The sequence below is a fragment of the Malaclemys terrapin genome, chromosome 13 (genome assembly GCF_027887155.1).
Source record: "Malaclemys terrapin pileata isolate rMalTer1 chromosome 13, rMalTer1.hap1, whole genome shotgun sequence".
In the NCBI taxonomy this organism is placed as follows: Eukaryota; Metazoa; Chordata; order Testudines; family Emydidae; genus Malaclemys; species Malaclemys terrapin.
The window spans coordinates 15,644,833-15,666,185 of record NC_071517.1 but is presented as its reverse complement, the minus strand read 5'-3'; the positions used below and the strand labels follow the sequence as shown (position 1 = coordinate 15,666,185).

The window sequence follows — 21,353 nt, the reverse complement described above, 5'->3', positions numbered from 1 at the left end:
GGTATGGTCTGGGGGGGTTGGTTTTGTTTCTTATGGAGCAGGTTTTTCCTGTGGCTGTGCGACTGAGAACACAATTCTGGCTGTCTCTGGAAGAGTCTCTTTATAAAAGCTGGATCTGCTGCAATCTAAGGGTTGAGTTTTTCTGCATAAGAGAGACAGTCTGTAAAAAAACAAGTCCATCTTGAAAAGGTGAAAAAGGCCTTATTTTCTATGGTGTGGATACCAGGTAACCGAATCTGGGTTTCAGCCTCCCCCATCTGAACCCAATCAAGGCCATAAGAGACGAGGAAGTCCATTCCCTGCTCCATGAATCAGGGAAACAAGAGTTGCTAGACTGGTTGAAGTGGGGTCACAAGGTCCTCTTGACCTCTCACCCGTCCGTTAGAGCTGCCATCTTCCCCTCATGGAAATCCCTTTTCCTCCCTCCATGTGTATCATTAGGGTTACCATATTTCAACAAGCAAAAAAGAGGACGGGAGGAGCCCCGCCCTAGCCCCGCCCCTGCCCCTCCCACTTCCCGCCCCCCCAGAACCCCCAACCCTCCCCCCATTCCTTGTCCCCTGACTGCCCCCTCCTGGGACCCCTGCCCCTAACTGCCCCCCGGGACTCCACTCCCTATCTAAGCCTCCTTGCCTCTTGTCCCCTGACTGCCCCAACCCTTATCCACACCCCCACCCCCAGACAGACCCCTGGGACTCCCACGCCCCATCCAACCACTCCCCACCCCCTGACAGCCCCCCCCAGAACTCCCAACCCATCTAAACCCCTCTGCTCCCTGTCCCCTGACTGCTCCGATCCCTCTCCACACTCCTGCCCCCTGACAGCCCCCCCAGAACTCCCAACCCATCTAAACCCCTCTGCTCCCTGTCCCCTGACTGCTCCGATCCCTCTCCCCACTCCTGCCCCCTGACAGCTCCCCCCCAGAACTCCCAGCCCCCTACCCCCCGCTCCTTGTCCCCTGACTGCCCCCTCCTGGGACCCCTGCTCCTAACTGCCCCCCAGGACCCTACCCCCTACCTGTACCCTGACTGCCCAAAACTTTCTCCACTCCCCTCCAAAAGCCCCCCCCCCCGTTTCTTGACTGCCCCCTCCAGAACCTCCCTGTCCCTTCTCCTGCCCCCCCTTACCCTGCTGCTCAGAACAGGGTGTTGGGCTCTGTGCCAGCCGGACACATGGCTGAGCTCCCCAGCACAACACAAAACCCGGTCCCTGGCCCTGCACAGGGCTGCCGGAGCGGGCTGCAGGAGGAGGAGCTGCCGGCAGGCTCAGAATGCAGGGAGGGGGGGGTGGGAGGAGGAAGCTGCTCCGGAGTCCAGCCCGGGACTTTCCTGCAGCCCTCCCAGCCGCTCGCTCTGCCGGGGGAGGGGGAAATCCCGGACATTGTGAGTGCTTTACAAATTCCCCCCGGACGCTATTTTTAGCACACAAAAGGAGGACATGTCCGGGTAAATCCGGACGAATGGTAACCCTAGTATCATTCATAGGGTTACCATACGTCCGGATTTTCCCGGACATGTCCGGCTTTTTGGGACTCAAATCCCCGTCCGGGGGGAAATCCCAAAAAGCCGAACATGTCCGGGAAAATCCTGGGCCAGGGGCTAGCCCGGGGCCGGCGGGTGCGCCGGGCCGGCGGGGACCGGCGGTGCGCCGGGCGGCCGGGGAGTGTGGGGTGCGCCAGGCCGCCGGGGACCGCCGGTGCCGGGGGGGGTGCGCCGGGCCGCCGGTGCCGGGGGGGGCCGCCGGGCCGCCGGGGGGTGCGCCGGGGACCGGCGGTGCTGGGCGGCCTGGGGGTGCGCCGGGCCGCCGGGGACCGGCGGTGCCGGGTGGCCGGGGAGTGCGCCGGGCCACCGGGGGGTGTGCTGGGCCGCCGGTGCCGGGTGGCCGGGGAGTGCGCCGGGCCGCCAGGGACTGGCGGTGCCGGGGGGTGCACCGGGCCGCCGGCGGTGCCGGGCGGCCGGGGAGTGCGCTGGGGGTCGGGGAGTGCGCCGGGGGTCGGGGGTGCGCCGGGCCGCCGGGGGCCGGCGGTGCCGGGCCGTGCTGGGTGGGCCAGAGGCCTGGGGCTGCTGGGCGGGCCAGGGCTGCTGGGCCGGGGACCCGGGGGCCGGGCGTGCTCGGCCGGGGGCCCAGGGGCCGGCAGTTCTGGGCGGGCCGGGGGTGCTCGGCCAGGGCCAGCACCCCAGGGCCGGAGCCGACCCAGGCTGGAGCCGCTGGGGGGCCAGCCTGGGCCGCGCCTCCTCCCCCCCACACACCCCCTTACCTGCTTCAGGCTTCCCGCGAATCAAATTTTCGCGGGAAGCAGGGGAGGGGGCGGAGACTTTGGGGAAGGGGCGGAGTTGGGACGGGGGCGTGGGCGGGGCTGGGGGCAGGGCCGGGGCCCCGTGGAGTGTCCTCCTTTTGGAGGCACAAAATATGGTAACCCTAATCATTCAGCACTTGCATCACAGCATCTCCTCCAGGGCTGAGAGTATTGACAGACTGTTCCAAACCAACGGGAATCTGAGAGCAATACACACTGCTTGCATCCCATTGGAAATCATATAAATATGATGCTCTCAGCCTTCAACCAGTCCTGAGAGAAGCAATGCCCTCAAGCACTAGAGATAACGCTCATTTGAAGGGCCGTATTTTTTCAGAGATGACCTCAGTGCTGCAGGTACGGTTATACACCTGCAATTAAATATGGGTGCAAATCTGCATCCACAATACTGGAGTCAGAGTTGAGGCCCTTTTAGAAACGGGGGCCTAAAAATGTCAGCTGGATGTTCACTGTCTCTTGCAGGATCATGCTATTGTTCTGAATGTTCTTTCCCTGCTGTCTCTCTTCGGGCTCAGCAGCAGTTGCTAGGTGCTGCTGTGATCTCTGGGACTTGAGGAGATGCAGAGAGGAAACACAAGAGTTGGGGGAGTTAAGGCTAGAAAGACACATGTTAGAACTGCTTCTGTCCCACTGCAGGCTCACCAGGAAGCCTTGAGGAACGAGTGGCAGAATTTCCTCAACCTCTGCATCTGCCAGGAGAGTCAGCTGAAGAGCGTGGAGAGCTACAAGAAGGTAAAATGAGTCCAGCAGAGGGCACGACGACTTGCCACAGCGAACTTTTTGCAAGGGCGGGTGCAAAATTTGTCATCTGGTGGGGATCACACTCCGCCCCGGGGGCAAGCAGGCTCAGCCCCCATTGGCCTTGGACTCCAAGTCATGCCGTGAGTCTGCTGGATGATGGGAAAGTATGGGGAGCCCTGGCTTCCATCTGGTCTGGGTCAAAGTTCAACATCCCACTGGAATGCGCTGCTGAGGATATGCAGAGGTGTGAGCCTCAGCAAGAGAGATTTGCTGGAGATCAGCTCCCTGCCACACCAGCCTGTCTGCCTCACCAGCCAACTCCTCAAACTCTCCCTGCCCAAGCCTCGCCTAGCAGCGCAGGCACTGACTTTCAGCTTTCTCCAGGGGTGCCCCACCCTCGCTCCACTCCTCCTCCGAGGCCTCTCCCCCACCTTGCCCTCACTCCACCTCTTCCCACTCCTCTCCTTCCCCCCCCAGCACCTCCTGCCCGCTGCTGAACAGCTGATCGTTGGCAGCGAGTGGGAGGCTCTGGGGGTGGGGGAGGAGCTGATCAGCGAGACCTGCCAAACAGCTGATGAGTGGGTGCTGAGCACCCACTATTTTTTTTTCCCTGTAGGCGCTCCAGCCCCAGAGCACCCCTCGAGCCGACGCCTATGCCTAGCAGGCAACAATTGGGGAAGTCCAGCCCCCGAGCTCATCAGGGATATTTCTCTGCAATGCACAGCCCCTGTCACTGTGCACTCACAGAAGATATTAAATTCGCTGGTCTTTTAAAGAGTCAGCACATTACAGTTTATTAAGTTAAGTGAAGTCAATACACCCTTCCTTTCCAACACAGCACTCAACTGGTTTGTAGTAAATGTAAAACAATTTTATTAAACAAAAGTCATAGGTTACTTTAAGTGATACCAAATATAAGGAGCAAAGCTAGAAAGGGAACAAACCATTGATAAAAATGTGCTTTCTAAGGCAAAGACCCAGCTTAACAACATACAGACTTTGCTCAAGGTAGTTTATTCACCAGTCCTCTTTTTCCAGTAATAGCTGGCTAGCTTTTTAGCCAGGATCCCCACAGAGTCCACGGCGCCTCATCTCCTCAGGTGAAGGATAATCCAAAATCTTTGTCTGTCCTTATAGCTCAAAGTCTGCCTTTGTTTCAAGACTCAAATTGATTCAGTCTCCTGGGGCGGGGGGACAATTCCATTTTGATTACAGTGTCCCCTGGTGTGTTCCAATGTGATGTTTTCAGCTGCAATTTTACAATGTAAATGTTCTCCTGCAAGCTTTCATTTAAAAAAAAAAATGAATAGCCTGTTGAATTTGGCCACACCTGGTTTGAGGTGTTGGCCTCTTTTCTTTGTCTTGAGAAAACCAATTTATCTAACCTCCCCACCCCTTGGACATGCTTGGTTTAAACAGCTTTTAGTCACAGTCTTAAAAGCAAAATATCAGTGAGTGGCCATAATTCCACATGCAGCATTGGCACGTACATTTCACAATGATATTATTGACTGTGTGTTGTTAGTTTTTAGAGATACCTCACAAGGCATATTCTGTGCAAATATCATTGCAGTGGTGTGTAGAGTGTGAATACAGAGGTGCCTAGCGCCCCACCCACCTGTGCTCCACTAATATCTGCTGAAGGATCTGTACCCAGCTTAGGTTTGGCTTCGGAAAGCAGAGGAGTCTTCACTGTTGATTTAAGCTTTGTTGATGGAGCCAGGTAGTTAGGATTACAAGGAGGTGGCTGATTAGACTATACTGAAGGTGTGTAATATGTAGGCCCGATATTTCTGTGATCGGGGAGAGGTTGATTAGAGTTAGGGTAGTAATGGACAAGTCATTAATTTGAATTGTTAATTGGAGTGGCTAGAGGCATTCCATATGTGCTGTCAGTGCCGAAGCCTGAGCATAAAGTGGCTTGACTTTGTATGAAATGTCGTCATGATCTCGCAAAGATCTCACAGTCGCTCACTATGTTCAAAAGTGGCAGCGAAGGCTCTTCAGCCATGTCACCACAATGGACAAAAACTGCCCAGCACTCAATGCTCTCAAACTCTCCATCGATGCAGGAAGGGGTGCACGCCTTGACCCGACACCACCTGTAGGGTCACGCCAGAGCTTCACGGATTTGCAGGGAACTTCACGACATGGTGCCTGGTGCAACACTATCAATCAGGGTCACTCTGGCTGGTGTAGCAACCCTCAGGAGATGATGCATGTTCAACAAGGATGACGAGGTCAGCAGATCAGGGTTATTTAGCTGTCGTAATTAAGTTAAATGGAGTTATGGGTTAGGCTCGGGTTTGAGGATCAACAGTAGGACTTACTTAATGAGTACAGAGGTGCTGATGCTCAGCCTTCATGGTCTCCCAGGATCTTCTGACCATCCTTTGGCTTGTGTCTTCAGTTCCAGGAGGATGCTGACGCTGTGAGCCAGACACTGAAGAAGCTGAACTCGGACCTGGATACAAAATACAGCAAGTTCAACAAAGACAGTCCCGGAGTGGTGTCTGATTTACTGCACCAGCTGGAGGTGAGGACCTCTGGGGGGGCTAATACAGACCAGCAGCGTCTTGTGTCTCACTCGCAGACTGGACGCTATGACACCTTTCTAGGATTACCGTCAAATGAGGATTGCCAAGTATAAATTGTGAGCAAAGCCCCCCACTCTCCAAAAAAAGGATCGTCATGGGCTGTATATTAATGAGTTAAATACCTGGGGCAACATTCTGCCCTCAGTCACTCTCATACATCCCCTGAACTGAAGCCATTAGGGTGCTAGAGAGCGCCCTGGCTGACCTGGTGGGAAGCGGTTTCTGTGGAGGAGTTGTGACAGTAGGTAGTTTGGAGAGACTCCCCATAGGAGGAAAGCACCAGAATCCCCATCAGAGGATGAGAAAAGGAGGTGAAGGTGCCTTTAGATGACTCTATGCATTAACAGGAAGGGCCATGGAGAGCTCACTGAACATGCCCTGCCTCCCTTGCGTCATTCTTGTCCAGCTGGCAGTGAGCAGCCCTGTCTTTCGCTATCCCTTCCATCCCATGTGATGCTGTTCAGTCAGATAAGAGGGGGGAAGATGGGCCAGTTTCTGAACAATGGGCTGCTGCGGGGGTATGAGAAGCCCTCATAACTAGAGCTGATTTTTTTACAGAACTTTTTTTTTTTCATCAGAAAATGCCAATTTGTCAAACTCAAAACTTTTCACGAAAACACCCATTTAAATGAAATGTTCCTCGGCAAGGTTTCTCAGGTCCAGGCTGGAATTTCTGGTCAAAACCAGACAGCGAGCACAACACCCCCTGAATAGCCAATAACCCAGTGGTCAGGACACTCACCCACGTTCAAGTCCTGAATAAAACAGTGCAGGGACTTGAACTTGTGACTCTCACATCCCCAGGGAGTGCCCCCCCCCCCCCCCCGGCTATTTAGGGGTCACTTTCCTAAGGTCTCAGGTTTCTTCCAATGCAGAATAACAACAAATTCTAAAACCTCAAAAGTTATTGCAAAATGGAATTCTTCTTTTCTGGCCAGCCCTACGCATACCCCCCTTGTACATTACAGGGCAAAATGTATGTGAGAAGAGAGAGAGAGAGAGAAAGTTTCAAAACAAGTGGATGTGCGAGAAGAATGGAGAGAAAAAATGGGAGGGAGAGAGGAGAAAAGGGACAAATTATTAATCATAATATCATTACATGTGTATAGTGCCTATCACCACATATAGGGTGACCAGACAGCAAGGGTGAAAAATCAGGACGGGGATGGGGAGTAATAGGCACCTATATAAGAAAAAGCCCCAAATATCAGGACTGTCCCTATAAAATCGAGACATCTGGTCACCCTAACCCCCCCACCATCCAGGGCTCTTTGCAGAGTGGGTACGCGGATTGCTCCTGCTACTGAAATGCAGCCGTTTCTAGGGCTGAATGTGGCAGCCATTCTGCGCCCGTTCTCAGAAGAGTAATTTCTTCAACGGATTGCCCAAAGGGAGATTCAGGAGGCAGGCTATAATCACCCACACTGGAATTTGGCCAGGCCACCCTTGTAAGCATAGAACTGGCCTGAGCTGAAGGAAAGCGGGAAAAAGAGTAGAGGAGAAAAACAAAGAAGGGAGCAAAAGAGAAATGGGTTTGGCGAATAGGTGGAAGCTCTTGTTGTGCTTCTGAATCTGTTCTGGTACAGCTCTCTCCCCACAGCCTTTCTGCTCTGCGATGGAATAACCCCAAGTACCCACCATCTCTAGGTCCCAAATATGAGACTCTTAATGCCATGCTGTCTCTAGGCTGCATTATTCACCCAAGTGCTGGCCTGGTAGGAATCTCTGCTGCTTCTCTTTATTTAGAATGAGGAGAAGACCGTGAAACAAGCCGAAAAAAGCATCGCTGAGCTGAAGAAGAGGAGCCCGGAGATCAGCCCTCTGAAACTGCGCAGAACCTGCCCTTCCCAACCACTTGCCCTGGACACCCTCTGTGACTGGGCCTCTGGTGACGTAAGGGAATGTTCTTACCCTTTGGAGAGGAGTGGTATTGGATTCCTCTTTGGGACGTATTCCCAGGGTTGTGTGCTTCTGAATTTCCAATGTGCCCCTCACTGTGGCACTAGGAACCATTCCCCTTAGTTTTTCTTCATTGGAGAAAATGGCCTGTAGTTTAAAACCAAACATACCCATTGTCCCAGGTCCATCAAAGCAATTGAGAAATGCCTATTGACAACACTGGCAACTTTTGTCTTCCTTGTGCCATGGGTTGGCTTCGTTTGCTGCTCCCCTTCTTAGCCCCAGAGTTGATCCTTTTTTGAATGTAGAGAGCCTATTCAGAGGATCATGAGCCAATTGCTAACCTGAAACACCCTCCTACCTGGCGGGAAACATAGGCCCACCTGCTGATGCATTTCCAGTGAGGAATACATACCTCAGTGCCCAGGTATCTGCTCTGCCATGGACGTGTGTATCTTCACACCAGCTAACCACACTGTTCTCCCAGGGGATAATGTGGGGCAGCTGAGTTTCCTAGATGAGACAGGAGCATCTTGAGGACAGTCAGACCACAAATCCCCGATGAATGCAACATGTTTGGTCTCGTTAGGAGACTTCGGAAAGTCTCCTCTGTTACCCGGGAGCCCTGAAAATGCAGCTCGGGAGTTGGAGCTAGGGAATCAAATCCTTTCTCTGTTCCTTCCAGGTGCAGCTCAGCCGAGGTGAGAAGTACACTCTGAAAGACAACAGCAACCCAGAGAACTGGGTGGTGCAGAGCAGCACTGCGGTGACAAAGACAGCTCCTGCTGCTTGCTTCTTCATACCTCCTCCAGACCCAGAGGCCATGGGCAGAGTTAACAAGTGAGTATGCAGTGGAGTGTGAACAGAGAGCAGTTTGAATACACTCTAGCTCCAGTCTTTATATGTATTCATTTAGGAATTAACTTTACTGTGCTTCAGCAAAGACATAGAAAAGAAACTCTAGGCCACCTACTTTTTCTTCTTGTCAGTGCAGGATTGTTCCCTATTATATGTTATTCTAGTGCTTCGTCCAGTTCTAAATGCCCCCAAGCAATGGAGTTTCTACCACTTCCCTTGAGGCAGATATTCCACAGTCCACAAACCTCACAGTCAAGAAGTTTTCATGATATTCAGCCTAAATTTCTCTGTCTTGCATCTTGTCTCAACACACAAGCGGCACCAATTTGACTAAATAAGCTTAGAATCTGATTTAGTTAAATCCTCACTGCTCCCTTGTGTGGACATTTCTAAATCAGTGTAAGAGTGCCTTATATTAAGCTTAAGTTAATTCCTTACCCGCTTAAACTAAGCCAATATGAAGCTAAATCAATACTCTTAAGCCAATTTAAGAGTGTTCACACAAGGGGACTGCACTGATTTAACTAACTCAGTTTCTAAACAGATTTCATTAAGTCAATGCAACTTGTGAGTTTAGACAATACCCAAGGCCCACTTTCAAAAGAGATTTAGGCACATTTAAAAATGGTACCCACAGCCTTTATTTCATTCCTCCCAATTACCAACCACTAGAACCACCTTAAATAATTCCTGTCCCTCCTTGGTGCTTGTGTATTTCACGTGCAGTAAAAAATGTTTGATTTTAAAATTTTGCAACACACTGTCTCTTGCATTATGTATCTTGATAATGCTACACAATGACTGCCCCCCAGTGCCCTGTAAGATGTATTTCCCCTCTAGCAACTTTTTACTGATACCTTCAGGGACATTTACTACCCTTCCTATGCCCCAGACTGTAAAACAGTCACTCGTTTGTATTGCTTTCCAGTAGCATGGTCCTTGGACGAGGCTTGCAGTGTAGTCATTACTGTTCTGAAGGATACCCTTTTGAGGCCATCTACACAAGACTAGGGATGACTGTTCTCAAGCACTGTGTTTAGTAACAGGAATTAGTCCACGGCCTTCAAAAGTCCCTGCAAATTGCTCTTTGCAAAGTCACTTTTCAACAATCCCTGGTTTTTGCTCCCATTCCCAGTTCTCCCCTGAAGTCAAATTGTTCTTACGAATCAGAGTTGTGCCATTTCCAGATGTCAGGGGAGTAACAGTGTCAGCACTGGGAGCAGTTAGAGTTCCAGTTAAACGTGCTCAAAGGTAATTAAGCGACACCTTCCCTGGATCGGGTAACCGCACTGTGCTCAGGTGAGGCCCGTCTCTGGTTTAGGAACTCCCAGACAGGTGTGTAAGCAGGTTTTATGCAGGCTAGTTTCTATTCCTATTGACTCCTGTGCTGGGAGTGATGCTCCCTTCTTTCGCTTGTAGGCTGGAAGGTGAATTGAACACAGTGAAGCAGAAGAGAGCGACAGTTCAGAACTCCCTGAAAAGCAGCCAGAAGGAGCCAGTTAAGTCCAGCCAGCAGGGTACGTCAGGTTATTAACTGCTCTCTAGCTTAACATAAAAAGCTACCCCGCAAAGTGAGATCACTGGTCTCATTTTGTTGGACTTTATTGAAACTTGCGAGTTGGCAAAAGCTAGCAACTCAGTGAATGCTGTAGGCTCAGCTTTTAAGCTTGGGTGCCTCAGCAGGATGCCTACCTGTGGGCACTCGTGGGTATGCCGAAGCACAAGTACACGTTATCACGTGGATGCAGTCAGTCTAGTGCTTAGAGGAGAGGACTGGATATTGGGATCTCTGAGTCTAGACCTGGCCCTGCCACAGACTCTCTGGGTGACCCACGGCAAGTCACTTTGCCTCTGTGCTGCTCTTTGAAAATCTCTTGAGACCTCACCACACAAGGGAGACGTGTGGCCTTCACAGCGTCTGCCGAGTGTTTTGAGATCCTTGGGTGGCAGGTGCTGCAGAAGGGCTGAGTCCCGGTACTGAGGCCTTGCATGACCAACCTGTCCCAAGCTCTTGATGTGTCCGCATTTGAAAGTTGGCTTCCCCAGCTCTTTTCCATCAGCAAACTCCGTCAGCTAACTGCCAGGGCGACTGATGGATAAGAAGGCTGCAGAAGGACAACTCATACAGCAAAAAAACAAACACGGTCAACAACTCTCTTACCCAAACAAGTTACTTCACTGGCCATGGAGCAGCCCTTTGCAGATCTGAGCCATCAGCCCCCTGCAGTGCTGAGTTCTCTGCATGTAGGAAGCACTGCAAGGGGGAGTGGAAAGCTCTGACCCAGACTCACAGTCCTGGTCTCATAATCTGTGTCCAAACACACACGATGGATTAAATACAGCGCACCTCACTCCAGCATAATCCGTTTGAAGCAGATGCGTACAGGTGGTGTCTCAATGAAAGGGTAGCTGAGGGCCAAGCGGCAGGGCCTGTATATCAGAGATCTAGGGAGAAAGGTTAAGATACCCAGAGTGTGATGCAGATGGGACAGTGCACTGATTCAATATCAATTTGTCATTCCAGCACCAATCAGAAGTCCCGCCGTTGCCCAGGACGACCCCCAAGCTGACCAGCTCCTCTCTAAGCTGAATAAGATTGGCGGGGACTTGGTCCAAGTGGAGAAGGAGATTTTTAGCCGGGTGAGGTCCCCAGTAAGCCACAGTACCCCGACAGAGGACCTTCACAAAAGGATCAAGGACCAGGAGGTGAGGGCTGAGGAGCACAGAGAACGGGTCGATCGTGGTAGCTGGCTCCAACAGTTGGAGCAGAATTGAACTGACAGAAAACGTGTAGGTGTTAGTCCCTGCCGCTCCAAAGAGAAAAGGAGAGAGCTTTGCTGCTGCAGCAGAGACATCTGCTGGCTTCAGCGCTCAGAAAGAGGCCTGCTGGAGGTAGTTACAGTGCAGGTCTGACTCAGGGGAAAATACGGGCACTTCCTCTGCTGAACTAGTGATGTTTCCTGTACTTTAGAAATGGTCCTTATGGGAGGTGACCTGAGAAGACACATGCGCTCTCGGCATAAACCCTGCGGTTCTCTCCCCTCCTTTGGGCTTAGTTCTGGTTCAGTGTCTGTTCGGTGCTGATTATGTCATCTGCTGCGGGTCTTTGTCCTGCCCTGGGTGGACTCAGACTGTTGGTTTTCTCCCCTTTCTGGCTATGCTCCACTCTGTGTCGTGGATATGTGTTCCCAGCCTGGCTCAGCCAAGGCACCCCGGCAGATCCCGCTGTATCGCATCAGCTTAACACTGAGCTTCTGTGTGTTCAGTGACTCTGGGAATTTCTGTTGCTGTGTTAGGAAACCACAAAGAGACTTCAGGGCATTGGGGCAGACAAGGAAGCCATGCAGAAGGAGTGTGAGGCCTTCCTGTCCAAGAAATCCACCAGCACCGCCGCCTCTCAGCTCCCCGTGACTCTGAACAATGTCAAGAACAAGTATAATGACGTCAAGATGCTGTCCAGCCTGTACGATGAGAAGTAAGTGGAGACCGTAACCCTCGATGGGTAAGAGCAGAGTTGTAAGCACCTGCTCAGCGAGGTCTTACAAAGTTCTGCTCACAAATGTGTTTGGTTTTGTCCTGAGCAATTTAGGAGGAACCTCAGATTTGACTCTTCTGTACAAATACATAAATAAATGGTCTTTGTTTTTCAATCAGAACCATGTGAAATGTTGCACTTTGAATTTGAAATATTTTTTTTTTAAATTCAGATGGCCTCATTTTCACTGGAAAAAAAGGCCTATTTCCAGGTGGAAAATTCATAAAATATGATGAAATTTTCTGCACAATGGGGCCATTTTTAAGTTTCTAATAAAATACAATCCCCCTCCCCCATTTTTATTATTGTTTTATCTGTATTCTTAGAGACCCCAAATGAGATGAAAACCACATTGCTCTGAGCACTTTACAATGACCTGGTAACAATCAGGATACAGATTTCTGGCAAACGGGGATTACCACCCGGTTTGAATATGTGCGGGGGCTCAGACGATGTTTCCATTTTGTAAAAACACAGCAAGGTGAATCAGCTGCTGTAGTTTGAAATTTCTCCTAGAACAACCCAATGGGCAGGTGGACACAACTGCCAACCTCTCCTAGGGCTCGTTATCCTGTTCTTCTGTCTTTAAGGCTGCTCTCAGAAGAAAATGGGGCTGGGTGTCAAGGGCAGGGTGTGTTTTCAAGGCCAACTTCTTAATGGTCTGCAGTGTGTAATGAGCGACAGACGAATCCTCTGCAGCTAGTCAGAAGCCTGGCTCCAGGGCAGACTCTGAGAGGTGAGGGGAGTGATGTGTGTCCTCTGTAGCTAGTCACGTTCCACCATCTTCGCCTCCTCAGAGCCAAGGCTTCCCTGAACCTGGAGAACCAGATAGAGATCACGGATGAGATCATCAGCAGCTTTGAGTCCAAGCTGGCTCAGGACAGCACCATCCCAGCCTCTCCCAACGCCCTGCAGGATCGTGCCAATGAGCTGCAGGTGAGGGAGCCTTTGGCTTCTCAACAGCAATGAGAACGATACGGGCATAGTAAGAGATGGAGTCGGTAACCTGGGCTCTGTTTATCCCATTGTTAGGGTGCCTAAGAGACTTGGATGGCCACGCCTCTCCCAGTAGGCCCTGACTCCTTCATTTAGACCAGCATTGCTCTACCTTTGGGGGCTGCTGACCCCTTGTTTGAAGTCAAAAATTTTCACAACCTCCTGACATTTCTATAGCTGTAAGGGTAAAAACTGGATCAAGGCTAGCAGTGCTAGGCCTGTATAATTGACGTGTGTGTGTGTGTGTGTGCCACCCGAGAAACACTGCTCTAAATGAGCTTCCATAGTGTCTGCAGACTAAATCACTTTCACCAGTTCCGAAACTGCTGTTTATTGGTAGGTGGATAAAATGTTACATCTGTCACAGTCACTGAGCAGCGTCTGTAAGAACCGACTCCCACCCCAGAGATCTAAACCTCCTATGTTCCTCACAAAACACTCCCCTAGTTGATCTGCCCCAGCACCCCACAATCAACTGCTCTTCTGCACACCCCTTCTCCATCTACCTGTGTCCCAGCCCCAGTCTCTCTGCCCAACAATTAATTCCCCCTTTATCCACCATGTCTCTTTTTTTCCCCAATGCCGCCTCTAGCTCTCTTGACCCTGCCCCCTCCAGCCCCTTTCTCTCTTTCCCCATCTCTCCAACTGATTCCCCAAGTCTTCCCCCAACATCTGTCCCTCCCACGTCTCTGCGTCAAAGAGCCACCCTCGCACTCAGCAACGTTTGCATTCTACCACCCCCATGAACCCGGAGTGGATTTGTTCTGTATCAATTTCCCCGTCGCTACTGATGATAAAGATGTTGGGGTGGAAAGAGAAGCTCTCTCCATTCTCTTCTGCCCCATTGAGCCGACTCCCTCTCTGGGACACCAACAGTCTTACAGGGCGCCAGGGCCAGGTGCTGGGTAGGCGGCGTGAGCGGAACTACCGACACTCATCCACCATCTTCTTCCTTCCCAGAGGCTGAAGCGGGATCAGGTCACCCAGCAGGACTGTGTGCTGAAGCTGAACCGCAGCCTCAAGGACGCTGAGCACAACTGCAGCGCGGTGCAGAACAACTTCCAGGAGTACTGCCCGGACCTCCCCCGGCAGAAGCGGGAGGTCCAGCTCCTCAACGACCGCTACCACGCTGTGGCCGACCAGCTGGATCACCGGTGAGCAGCCCAGCCTCCGTTACGTGGGATGGGGGTGGAGGCTGGGATTTGGGGCGGGACAGCCAGGAGAGAATTGGGTCCGTCCACCAAACCCAAATGTACCTGAGTCATTTGAATTGAAGGGCCAGCTTTAGGATTTGGGACCCTCTGGGGAGATCTTCTGGACTCCCCTTTGTCCCAGGACCCCAGACCAGTCCCCCCAGGCCAGTGTAGCTTGGGATCCAGCATGCCCCGCTGTGGCATGCTGTGCAGCAATTTTATGTACAGCGTAGGCTTTGCCTCTAGTGCGACAACTGGGGAGAGCGCTGTTTGCTCCTGCCCGCCCCGCTCCCAGTTGCCACTTGCCCCTGCAGATGTGCAGGTAATTGCAGAGTTAACACAATCTGCCTCCTGACTTTAAAACTTCCCCTCTCCGTAATTCAGTCTGTCGTGTACTCCTTGTACACGGGACGTTTGCAGGGCTGCTACGAACAGGTCAAGCTCCTTTCCCAGATATGAGCTGGTTACAGAGCTTCCCTTTTATAGAGCAGGGGTGGCCAAACTGTGGCTTATGAGCCACATGCAGCTCTTTTACCATTAAAGTGCGGCTTGCAAGCCCCCTCTATCCCCCCATTCGCCACCTACTAGACTGACGGGGGAGGGAGTGAGCTCCGGACCTCTGCCTTGCAGTGGGGTGGTGGAGTAGGAGCTTCTGTCCAGCAGGGAACAGGGGCTCAGGGCTCAGCCCTGCAGGGCACACCTGCTGGGGCTCAGGCCTTCAGCAGGAGTGGGGCTGAAGCCCCAAGCTCAAACTCCTGGCAGGCAGGGCCGGCTCCAGCTTTTTTGCCGCCCCAAGCAAAAAACAAACAAACAAACAAAAAAAGGGGGAGTGCCACCGCCGAAGGGAAAAAAAACCAAAAAAAACCCCGGAGTGCTGCCCCTTGAAAAGTGCTGCCCCAAGCACATGCTTGGAACGCTGGTGCCTAGAGCCAGACATGCTGGCAGGTGCACTCCGGCTCTCGAACTTCTGAAGATTGTCGTATGCGGCTTGGAGGGCCAGTAAGTTTGGCCACCCCGATATAGAGAGAGAGACACACAGATGTGTTCTCTATAAGAACATGAACTGCCCGGCCAGCGACAGCTGGTATATGCTCAGGTGAGGTATGCGGTGTCGTTAGCCATGTCGGTCCCAGGATATTAGAGAGACAAGGTGGTGAAGTAACATCTGTTATTGGGCCAACTTCTGTTGGTGAGAGAGACAAGCTTTCTAGCAACACAGATTAGGGCTGGGAAAAATACTCCCAGCATCACAGCAAAATGCAAGGTGGAACAGGGGTTAGTGGGTCAGAGAAAGTGAAACAGACAGTCACTATGCTCCCAAATGAACTCAAAGAGGAAAATGATAAAAGACAAAAGACCCTGTCACCTGTGGGTGAACAGCTTTTGCAAAGCAATCTCCCTCTATTGGTCCTCATTCTCAAAGGAAACCTGCACAACACTTACAATATGTGCTAAACAATCTGTTCCCCTTTGCATTTTGCTGTGAGGCTGGGCATACCTTTCCCAGCCCTGAAGAAGAGCTCTGTGTGTCTCTTTCCCCAGTAAAATGTATTTCCTTCCCCCGTTGCCTCTCAGGTAAGGTATGTTACATATGTCGTCACCTAGGGTTGAACATGATAATACAGTTTAGCATTCATTACACACACTACTAGAGAGAACTGTGCTCTTCCCAGCCAAGCCTTCCTGCTTACTGGCCTACTGTAACCACCCCTTTAATTACCCTGGTTTTCACCTGGTGACATTCCCAATGTCCCTTTAGTAATTTGCACATGAGAACCCTCTTTCCCCTTAAACCTCCCCCTGCTCCCCCACCTATCCAGGGAGAAGACCCTCCGGAACACCAACCTCACCTACCAGCAGTTCCAAAACTCCAACGAGAACATGATGTTCTGGATGAACAACCTGCCCAAGCACCAGGTCAAGACCACGGATGGACTGAGCCAGATCAATTACAAGCTGCAGGCACAGAAGGTGAGCCTCCTGCCAGGCCTAGGGGGAGACACAGACATGGGGAGGGGAAAGGAGTGTCCCTGGTTTCACCTGGAACCTACATGGAGTGGTAACTGCCACTCTGCTTCTTTCCCTGCGTCACCTGCGGGAGTGAAGTGACTAGTGCAGAAAAAGCAGGACCTTGCCTGATGCAGAGGGCAGCTTGCAACAAGTGGAGAGCGGGATAGGGAATGCAGGGGGGCCAGATCCTGCATCTACGAGCATGCTGCTGCATGGCCTTCAAAGCCCAGGTGGCCCTCACGGAGCATCTCCTGCCAGCTGTCCCCTCCCATTCATACCGGGAATTGGCTGCTAATCTCTATAGCTGCCAACATCCTCGACTGACACAGTACTATGCTGGGGAGAGAGATGGCCTCTCAGACGAGACCCTCTGAGCAAACACCAAGAGCTGGTATGCGGTCGCCCCTCCATGACGTACCTGAGCTCTATCAGTCAAGGGGAAAAGAGACCAGGTGGATCCAAGATTCTGCTCTCTTATCCAGGCACACAAGGCCAGAGCTCAGTCACCTCCATTATTTGACATAACTACCCTCATCCCCATAGCTTAGAGCCCTACAGATTCCATTGCTGAGATGGCTCAGCTTGTGCCATTAACCAGACAGAAATGCCAGACTGCAGCTGTGTCATGCTCTCTTTGCCAAGAGCATTTCCCCATTCCCTCGGTGGAGTCTTTGTTCCCTTCTGATGGGAACCCCTGGAGAAGCAGCTTCTTTCCCTCCCTGACTGCCTTCTGTTTGATAGCATCCTGTCCTTACTGAGAGCTTTGTTGAGATGCAAGTATTCAGGTCCTGTCTCCTTCTCCCGCAGAGGCTGGTGGAGGAAATCCAAGGCAAGGAGGCTGAGAAGAACGCAGTGGTCAAACTCTCCCAGACCGTGCAGTCTGCTCTCAACGTACGTTTGGGTTTTGCCATGTGGTTCTGCCATCTAGTCTTGTCCACCACACACCCAATCTGACCTCTTTGTCTTCACTTGTAATAGGACTATGAGCTTCAGGCAGGCAAATACTGCTCTTCTCTGGACCCCACCCTGAGTGCTTCCGCTGCCAAAAGACTGCGTGTCACCCCACTGCAAGAGAGCATCCAGGCCCAGGTGAGACCTTGAGACAAAGGCCTGGTGTTAGGAGGTGCAGTTTCATTGACCTCCATGTGGCTTCACCTGCTTACACCTTGTCTGAAATCAACCTTGGGGAGGTATTGATTGTTCCCCCAATTTCCCACCCCACCCCTTTCTGACTGCAGCCAGTGATAGAGTTGCCAGGTATCCGATTTTCTACCGGAACGCCCTGTTGAAAAGGGACCCTGGCGGCTCCGGTCAGCATCATTGACCGGGCTGTTAAAAGTCTAGTTGGCAGTGCAGCAGGGCTAAAGGCAGGCTCTGTGCCTGCCGGGCTCCGCACGGCTCCCAGAAGCAGCGGCATGTCCCCCCTCTGGCTCCTACGCTTGCAGCCAGGAGGCTCTGCATGCTGCCCCTGCCCCAAGCGCAGGTTCCACAGCTCCCATTGGCCGGGAACCGCAGCCAACGGGAGCTGCGGGGGTGGCGCCTGTGGACGGGGCAGCACACAGAGCCGCCTGGCCACACCTCCGCGTAGGAGTCGGAAGGAGGACATGCCGCTGCTTCCAGGAGCCGCCTGAGGTAAGCGCCACCCAGAGCCTGCACCCCTGATCTGCTCCCACACCCCAACTCCCTGTCCCAGCCCTGATTCCCCCTCGGTCCCAGCCCAGAGCACCCTCCTGTAGGGTTACCATATTTAAAAAATAAAAAAAGAGGACACTCCACGGGGCCTAGCCCCGCTCCTTTCCCACCCCCGGCCCCGTCCCAACTCCGCCCTTTCCCCGCCCCTTCCCCAAAGTCCCCGCCCTAACTCCCCCTCCTCCCTCCCAGCCACGTGAAAAGGGCTGCCCGAGCGCTACCGACTTTACGGTTTGCCGGGCACCCTCCAGACCCTGCGCCCCCGGCTGGCGCTTCCCCAGCGCAGCTGGAGCCCAGGAGGGGAAGCGCCCAGCCGGGGGCGCAGGGTCTGGAGGCTGCCCGGCAAACCATGAAGCTGGTAGCACTCGGGCTTCAGGCAGCCCCTATGCCTCCGGACCCTGCGCCCCCGGCCGGGTACTTCTCCTCCCCAGCTCCAGCTGTTCTGCTCCTCCCCGGACTCAGACTTCGGCTCTGTTTAAGAGCCAAGCTGCCCGAGCCAGTGCTACCGGCTTTGGGCAGCCCCCGTGCCTCCGGACCCTGCGCCGCCGGAGCAGAGCAGCTGGAGCCGGGGAGGAGAAGTGCCCAACCGGCCGCTGGGGTCCGGAGGCATGGGGGCTGCCCGAAGCCGGTAGCGCTGGCTCGGGCAGCTTGGCTCTTAAACAGAACCGAAGTCTGAGTCCAGGGAGGAGCAGAGCAGCCGCGGGAGGGGAAGTGCCCGGCCGGTATTTTCCCGGACATGTTCGGCTTTTTGGCAATTCCCCCTGGACGGGGGTTTGATTGCCGAAAAGCCGGACATGTCCGGGAAAAACTGGACGTATGCTAACCCTACCCTCCTGCATCCCAAACCCCTCATCCTCAGTCCCACCCCGGAGCCCTCACCCCCTCCATGCCCCAATCCACTGCCCCAGCCCTGATCCCACTCCCATACTCCAAACCCCTCATTTCTGGCCCCATTCCGGAGTCCACACTCCAAGCCAGAGCCCTCACCCCCTCCCACACCCCAACCCCGAGCCAGCCTGGTGAAAATGAGTGAGTGAGGGTGGGGAGAGCGAGCGACAGAGGGAGGGGGAAGGAGTGAGTGGGGGTGGGGCCTCGGAGGAGGGGCAGGGCAGGAGGCAGGGCAAGGGTGTTCAGTTTTGTGTGAGTAGAAAGTTGGCAACCCTACAGTCATTGTCCTACTCCTGAAGCATAACAGTGCTGCCGGTCTGTCTGGTTCTGATAGCACAGGACAAAGCCGTATATGAAATATCAGAATAGAGATAATTACTTTGCCTTGGTATTGCTGATGGTGTCTTCCTTACCATACGGTCAATGAAGCTACATGTTAAAAGGACAGGGGTGTTGGGTTGCATGGGCCATTTGCTGCTGCTAGAATAGCTGATGCTCTCCTGTGAACACTTTTTTTCCCCCCTGGCTTGCACCAGTGCAGTGTTGCTGTAGTTTACACTTCCACAACGTCAAGAAGAACTACAAATCAGAACTATTTAGCCCTCTTTCCAGGGCTTGGCAAATGATTTGGCAAGTGAATCCAAACCAAATTCATGTAGATGGTTCTAGTTCCACACAGAAAAATCTCAACCTCTTCTTTTGGGTGGGCTCAGAGCAGCTCCTCAGACCATCCACCTGTTGTTAGATGCTACCAGTGTGGTGCTTCTGCTTTCTCCTGTTGATATCACTCGGCTGTGTGCATGTGTTTCCTCTGTGTGCTGCCCCAGCTCTGCGCAGATAGCTGACACAGCAAACCCGATGAGAACCCCCAATAACCACAGAGTCTAGTAAGGTACAAAGGCACCTCGGCCAGGTTTATTGCGACCCTGACACAATTTCAGTTCCCCGTAGATTACTTAGTCTACCGGGCATACTGCTAGAAAGTACCGCTCGGCCATGGACTCAGCTCAGTGGCGGGACTTTCCACTACCCCCTTGACAGGACAAAGACACCACCCCAGGGATACATTTTTATACACAGGTACAAACAAGTTACACATCACTCCTGACGTATTGAGGTGCAACCCCTCTACGCAGTAAGGTGCCGCCTCGCACCTTGTACCTGTTGGTTCGATCAAAACAACTCTATCCATCATTTTACCCTTTTGCCCCTGTCATTGGGATGGGTCGGTCTGTTCCCTGTTATCTGTGGAATGTTCCGGTATAGTGTATCTTGGTACCATGTTTATACTGTAACTATGCTAAATGAATATGTATTTCTGCAACATCAGCCCTTTCCTTGCCAACTTCTGTGAGCAGGGCCTGCCTCTTGCTCACCGCTTAACTTTGCTTCATATTAGCAAAGTCTTGACCATTACTTTAGTTTGGTTCAGGCCTCATACTGGGCCTTCATTAGGCCTTTACTTACTACACTGCTTTCACTTACTACACCACCCAGCCCTAGAGCAGCCTCTGAATTAAAAGTAACCGTTCACTTTTGGGGGTTCTGAATATTGCTGCTGAGGGCTGCATTTGTCTTCCAGTTCCAAGCTTTTGGCTTGAGCATGGCCAGGCTGTTATTTATGGGTTCAGCTGGGGCGTGCGTGTTAATAAGCCTGGCACCAGCCAAGAACGTTACTTGGGCCCACTGTGACCAGTAAGTGTTACTGCTTTGTAGCTGGCCATATGGGAGAGTATCATGTAGGACTTAGACTGTGAGACAGAGTCGGGACTCCCGTGTTCTATTCCCAGTTCTGCCACTGACTTGTTGCACGCCCCAGGGCTAGTCTCTTAACCACCCCATGCCTCAGTTTCAGCTATAAAATCAGGGGTGATGAGAACATCACAGAGGTATCGTATAGGTCAGTTAAAGGTTGTAAAGTGCTTTGAAAGCCTCGCGTTACAACTACTGCACAGAGGATGCATAGAGCTGGAGGAATACAGTAGGTCTAACAAGCCAAGTCACAGGCAACTTCCCAAATCATTCTGGCTGTTTCTGTTTAGGAGAATGATGTGACAAAACTCTACACGGAGACAGCAGCAGAAAACAAACAGCAGCGCAGCCGGCTGGAGTTTGCCAAGAAGGTGGCAGAGAAGGTATCTGCAAACTGTTCTAACCTTTTTTCTAGCGAACATGCCCTACCTGCAAGGTGGGAAAGACGTTATTTATCAGTGTGATGCAGCAGAATTGTTCAGGGTCCTGCCTCAAGCTGAGATCTCACCAGATTTCAAAGTCAAGCAGGGTTTGGATGTGGATGGAAACCTGGGGGCGGGGACGGGGGACGACTGGGACGCATTGTGCTAGAGGCAGTAGTCCTGGTGAACCAGTAGATGGCACTGTTCCCACCGAGTCAGCAGGGAACTCTGCCTCAGCATGGCAGGTGGGGCATTGCACTGCTGACCAAAGACGCCATCTTTCCAGTGACACATAAAACCGAGGCCCTGCCCAGGTGTGGCCACTGAGTGTATTAACAAATGTTTTTGTTTTCAATGGGGAAAAAAGGGATCCAGAATTAAGATTAACTAGTGTTCACAGCTCTGTCTAACCAATGCTTAGATACTAGGAATTTCAGAGAGAGAACCACCCAACAG

The 21,353-nt window shown here is 52.4% G+C and overlaps 1 protein-coding gene across 2 annotated transcripts in view; it reads left to right on the top strand.

Moving 5' to 3' along the window:
* The window catches only part of EVPL (envoplakin), a 59,523-nt gene that overhangs the window by 34,008 nt on the left and 4,162 nt on the right, over nt 1-21,353 (top strand). For both annotated transcript variants that reach the window (XM_054047280.1, XM_054047279.1), the window contains exons 9-21: nt 2,954-3,049; nt 5,469-5,594; nt 7,402-7,548; nt 8,240-8,394; nt 9,832-9,929; nt 10,937-11,118; nt 11,709-11,887; nt 12,745-12,883; nt 13,904-14,097; nt 15,957-16,107; nt 16,954-17,037; nt 17,125-17,235; nt 20,766-20,858. In XM_054047280.1, coding sequence (XP_053903255.1) covers nt 2,954-3,049; nt 5,469-5,594; nt 7,402-7,548; nt 8,240-8,394; nt 9,832-9,929; nt 10,937-11,118; nt 11,709-11,887; nt 12,745-12,883; nt 13,904-14,097; nt 15,957-16,107; nt 16,954-17,037; nt 17,125-17,235; nt 20,766-20,858 — 1,755 coding nt within the window. The remainder of the gene's footprint in view (nt 1-2,953; nt 3,050-5,468; nt 5,595-7,401; nt 7,549-8,239; nt 8,395-9,831; nt 9,930-10,936; nt 11,119-11,708; nt 11,888-12,744; nt 12,884-13,903; nt 14,098-15,956; nt 16,108-16,953; nt 17,038-17,124; nt 17,236-20,765; nt 20,859-21,353) is intronic.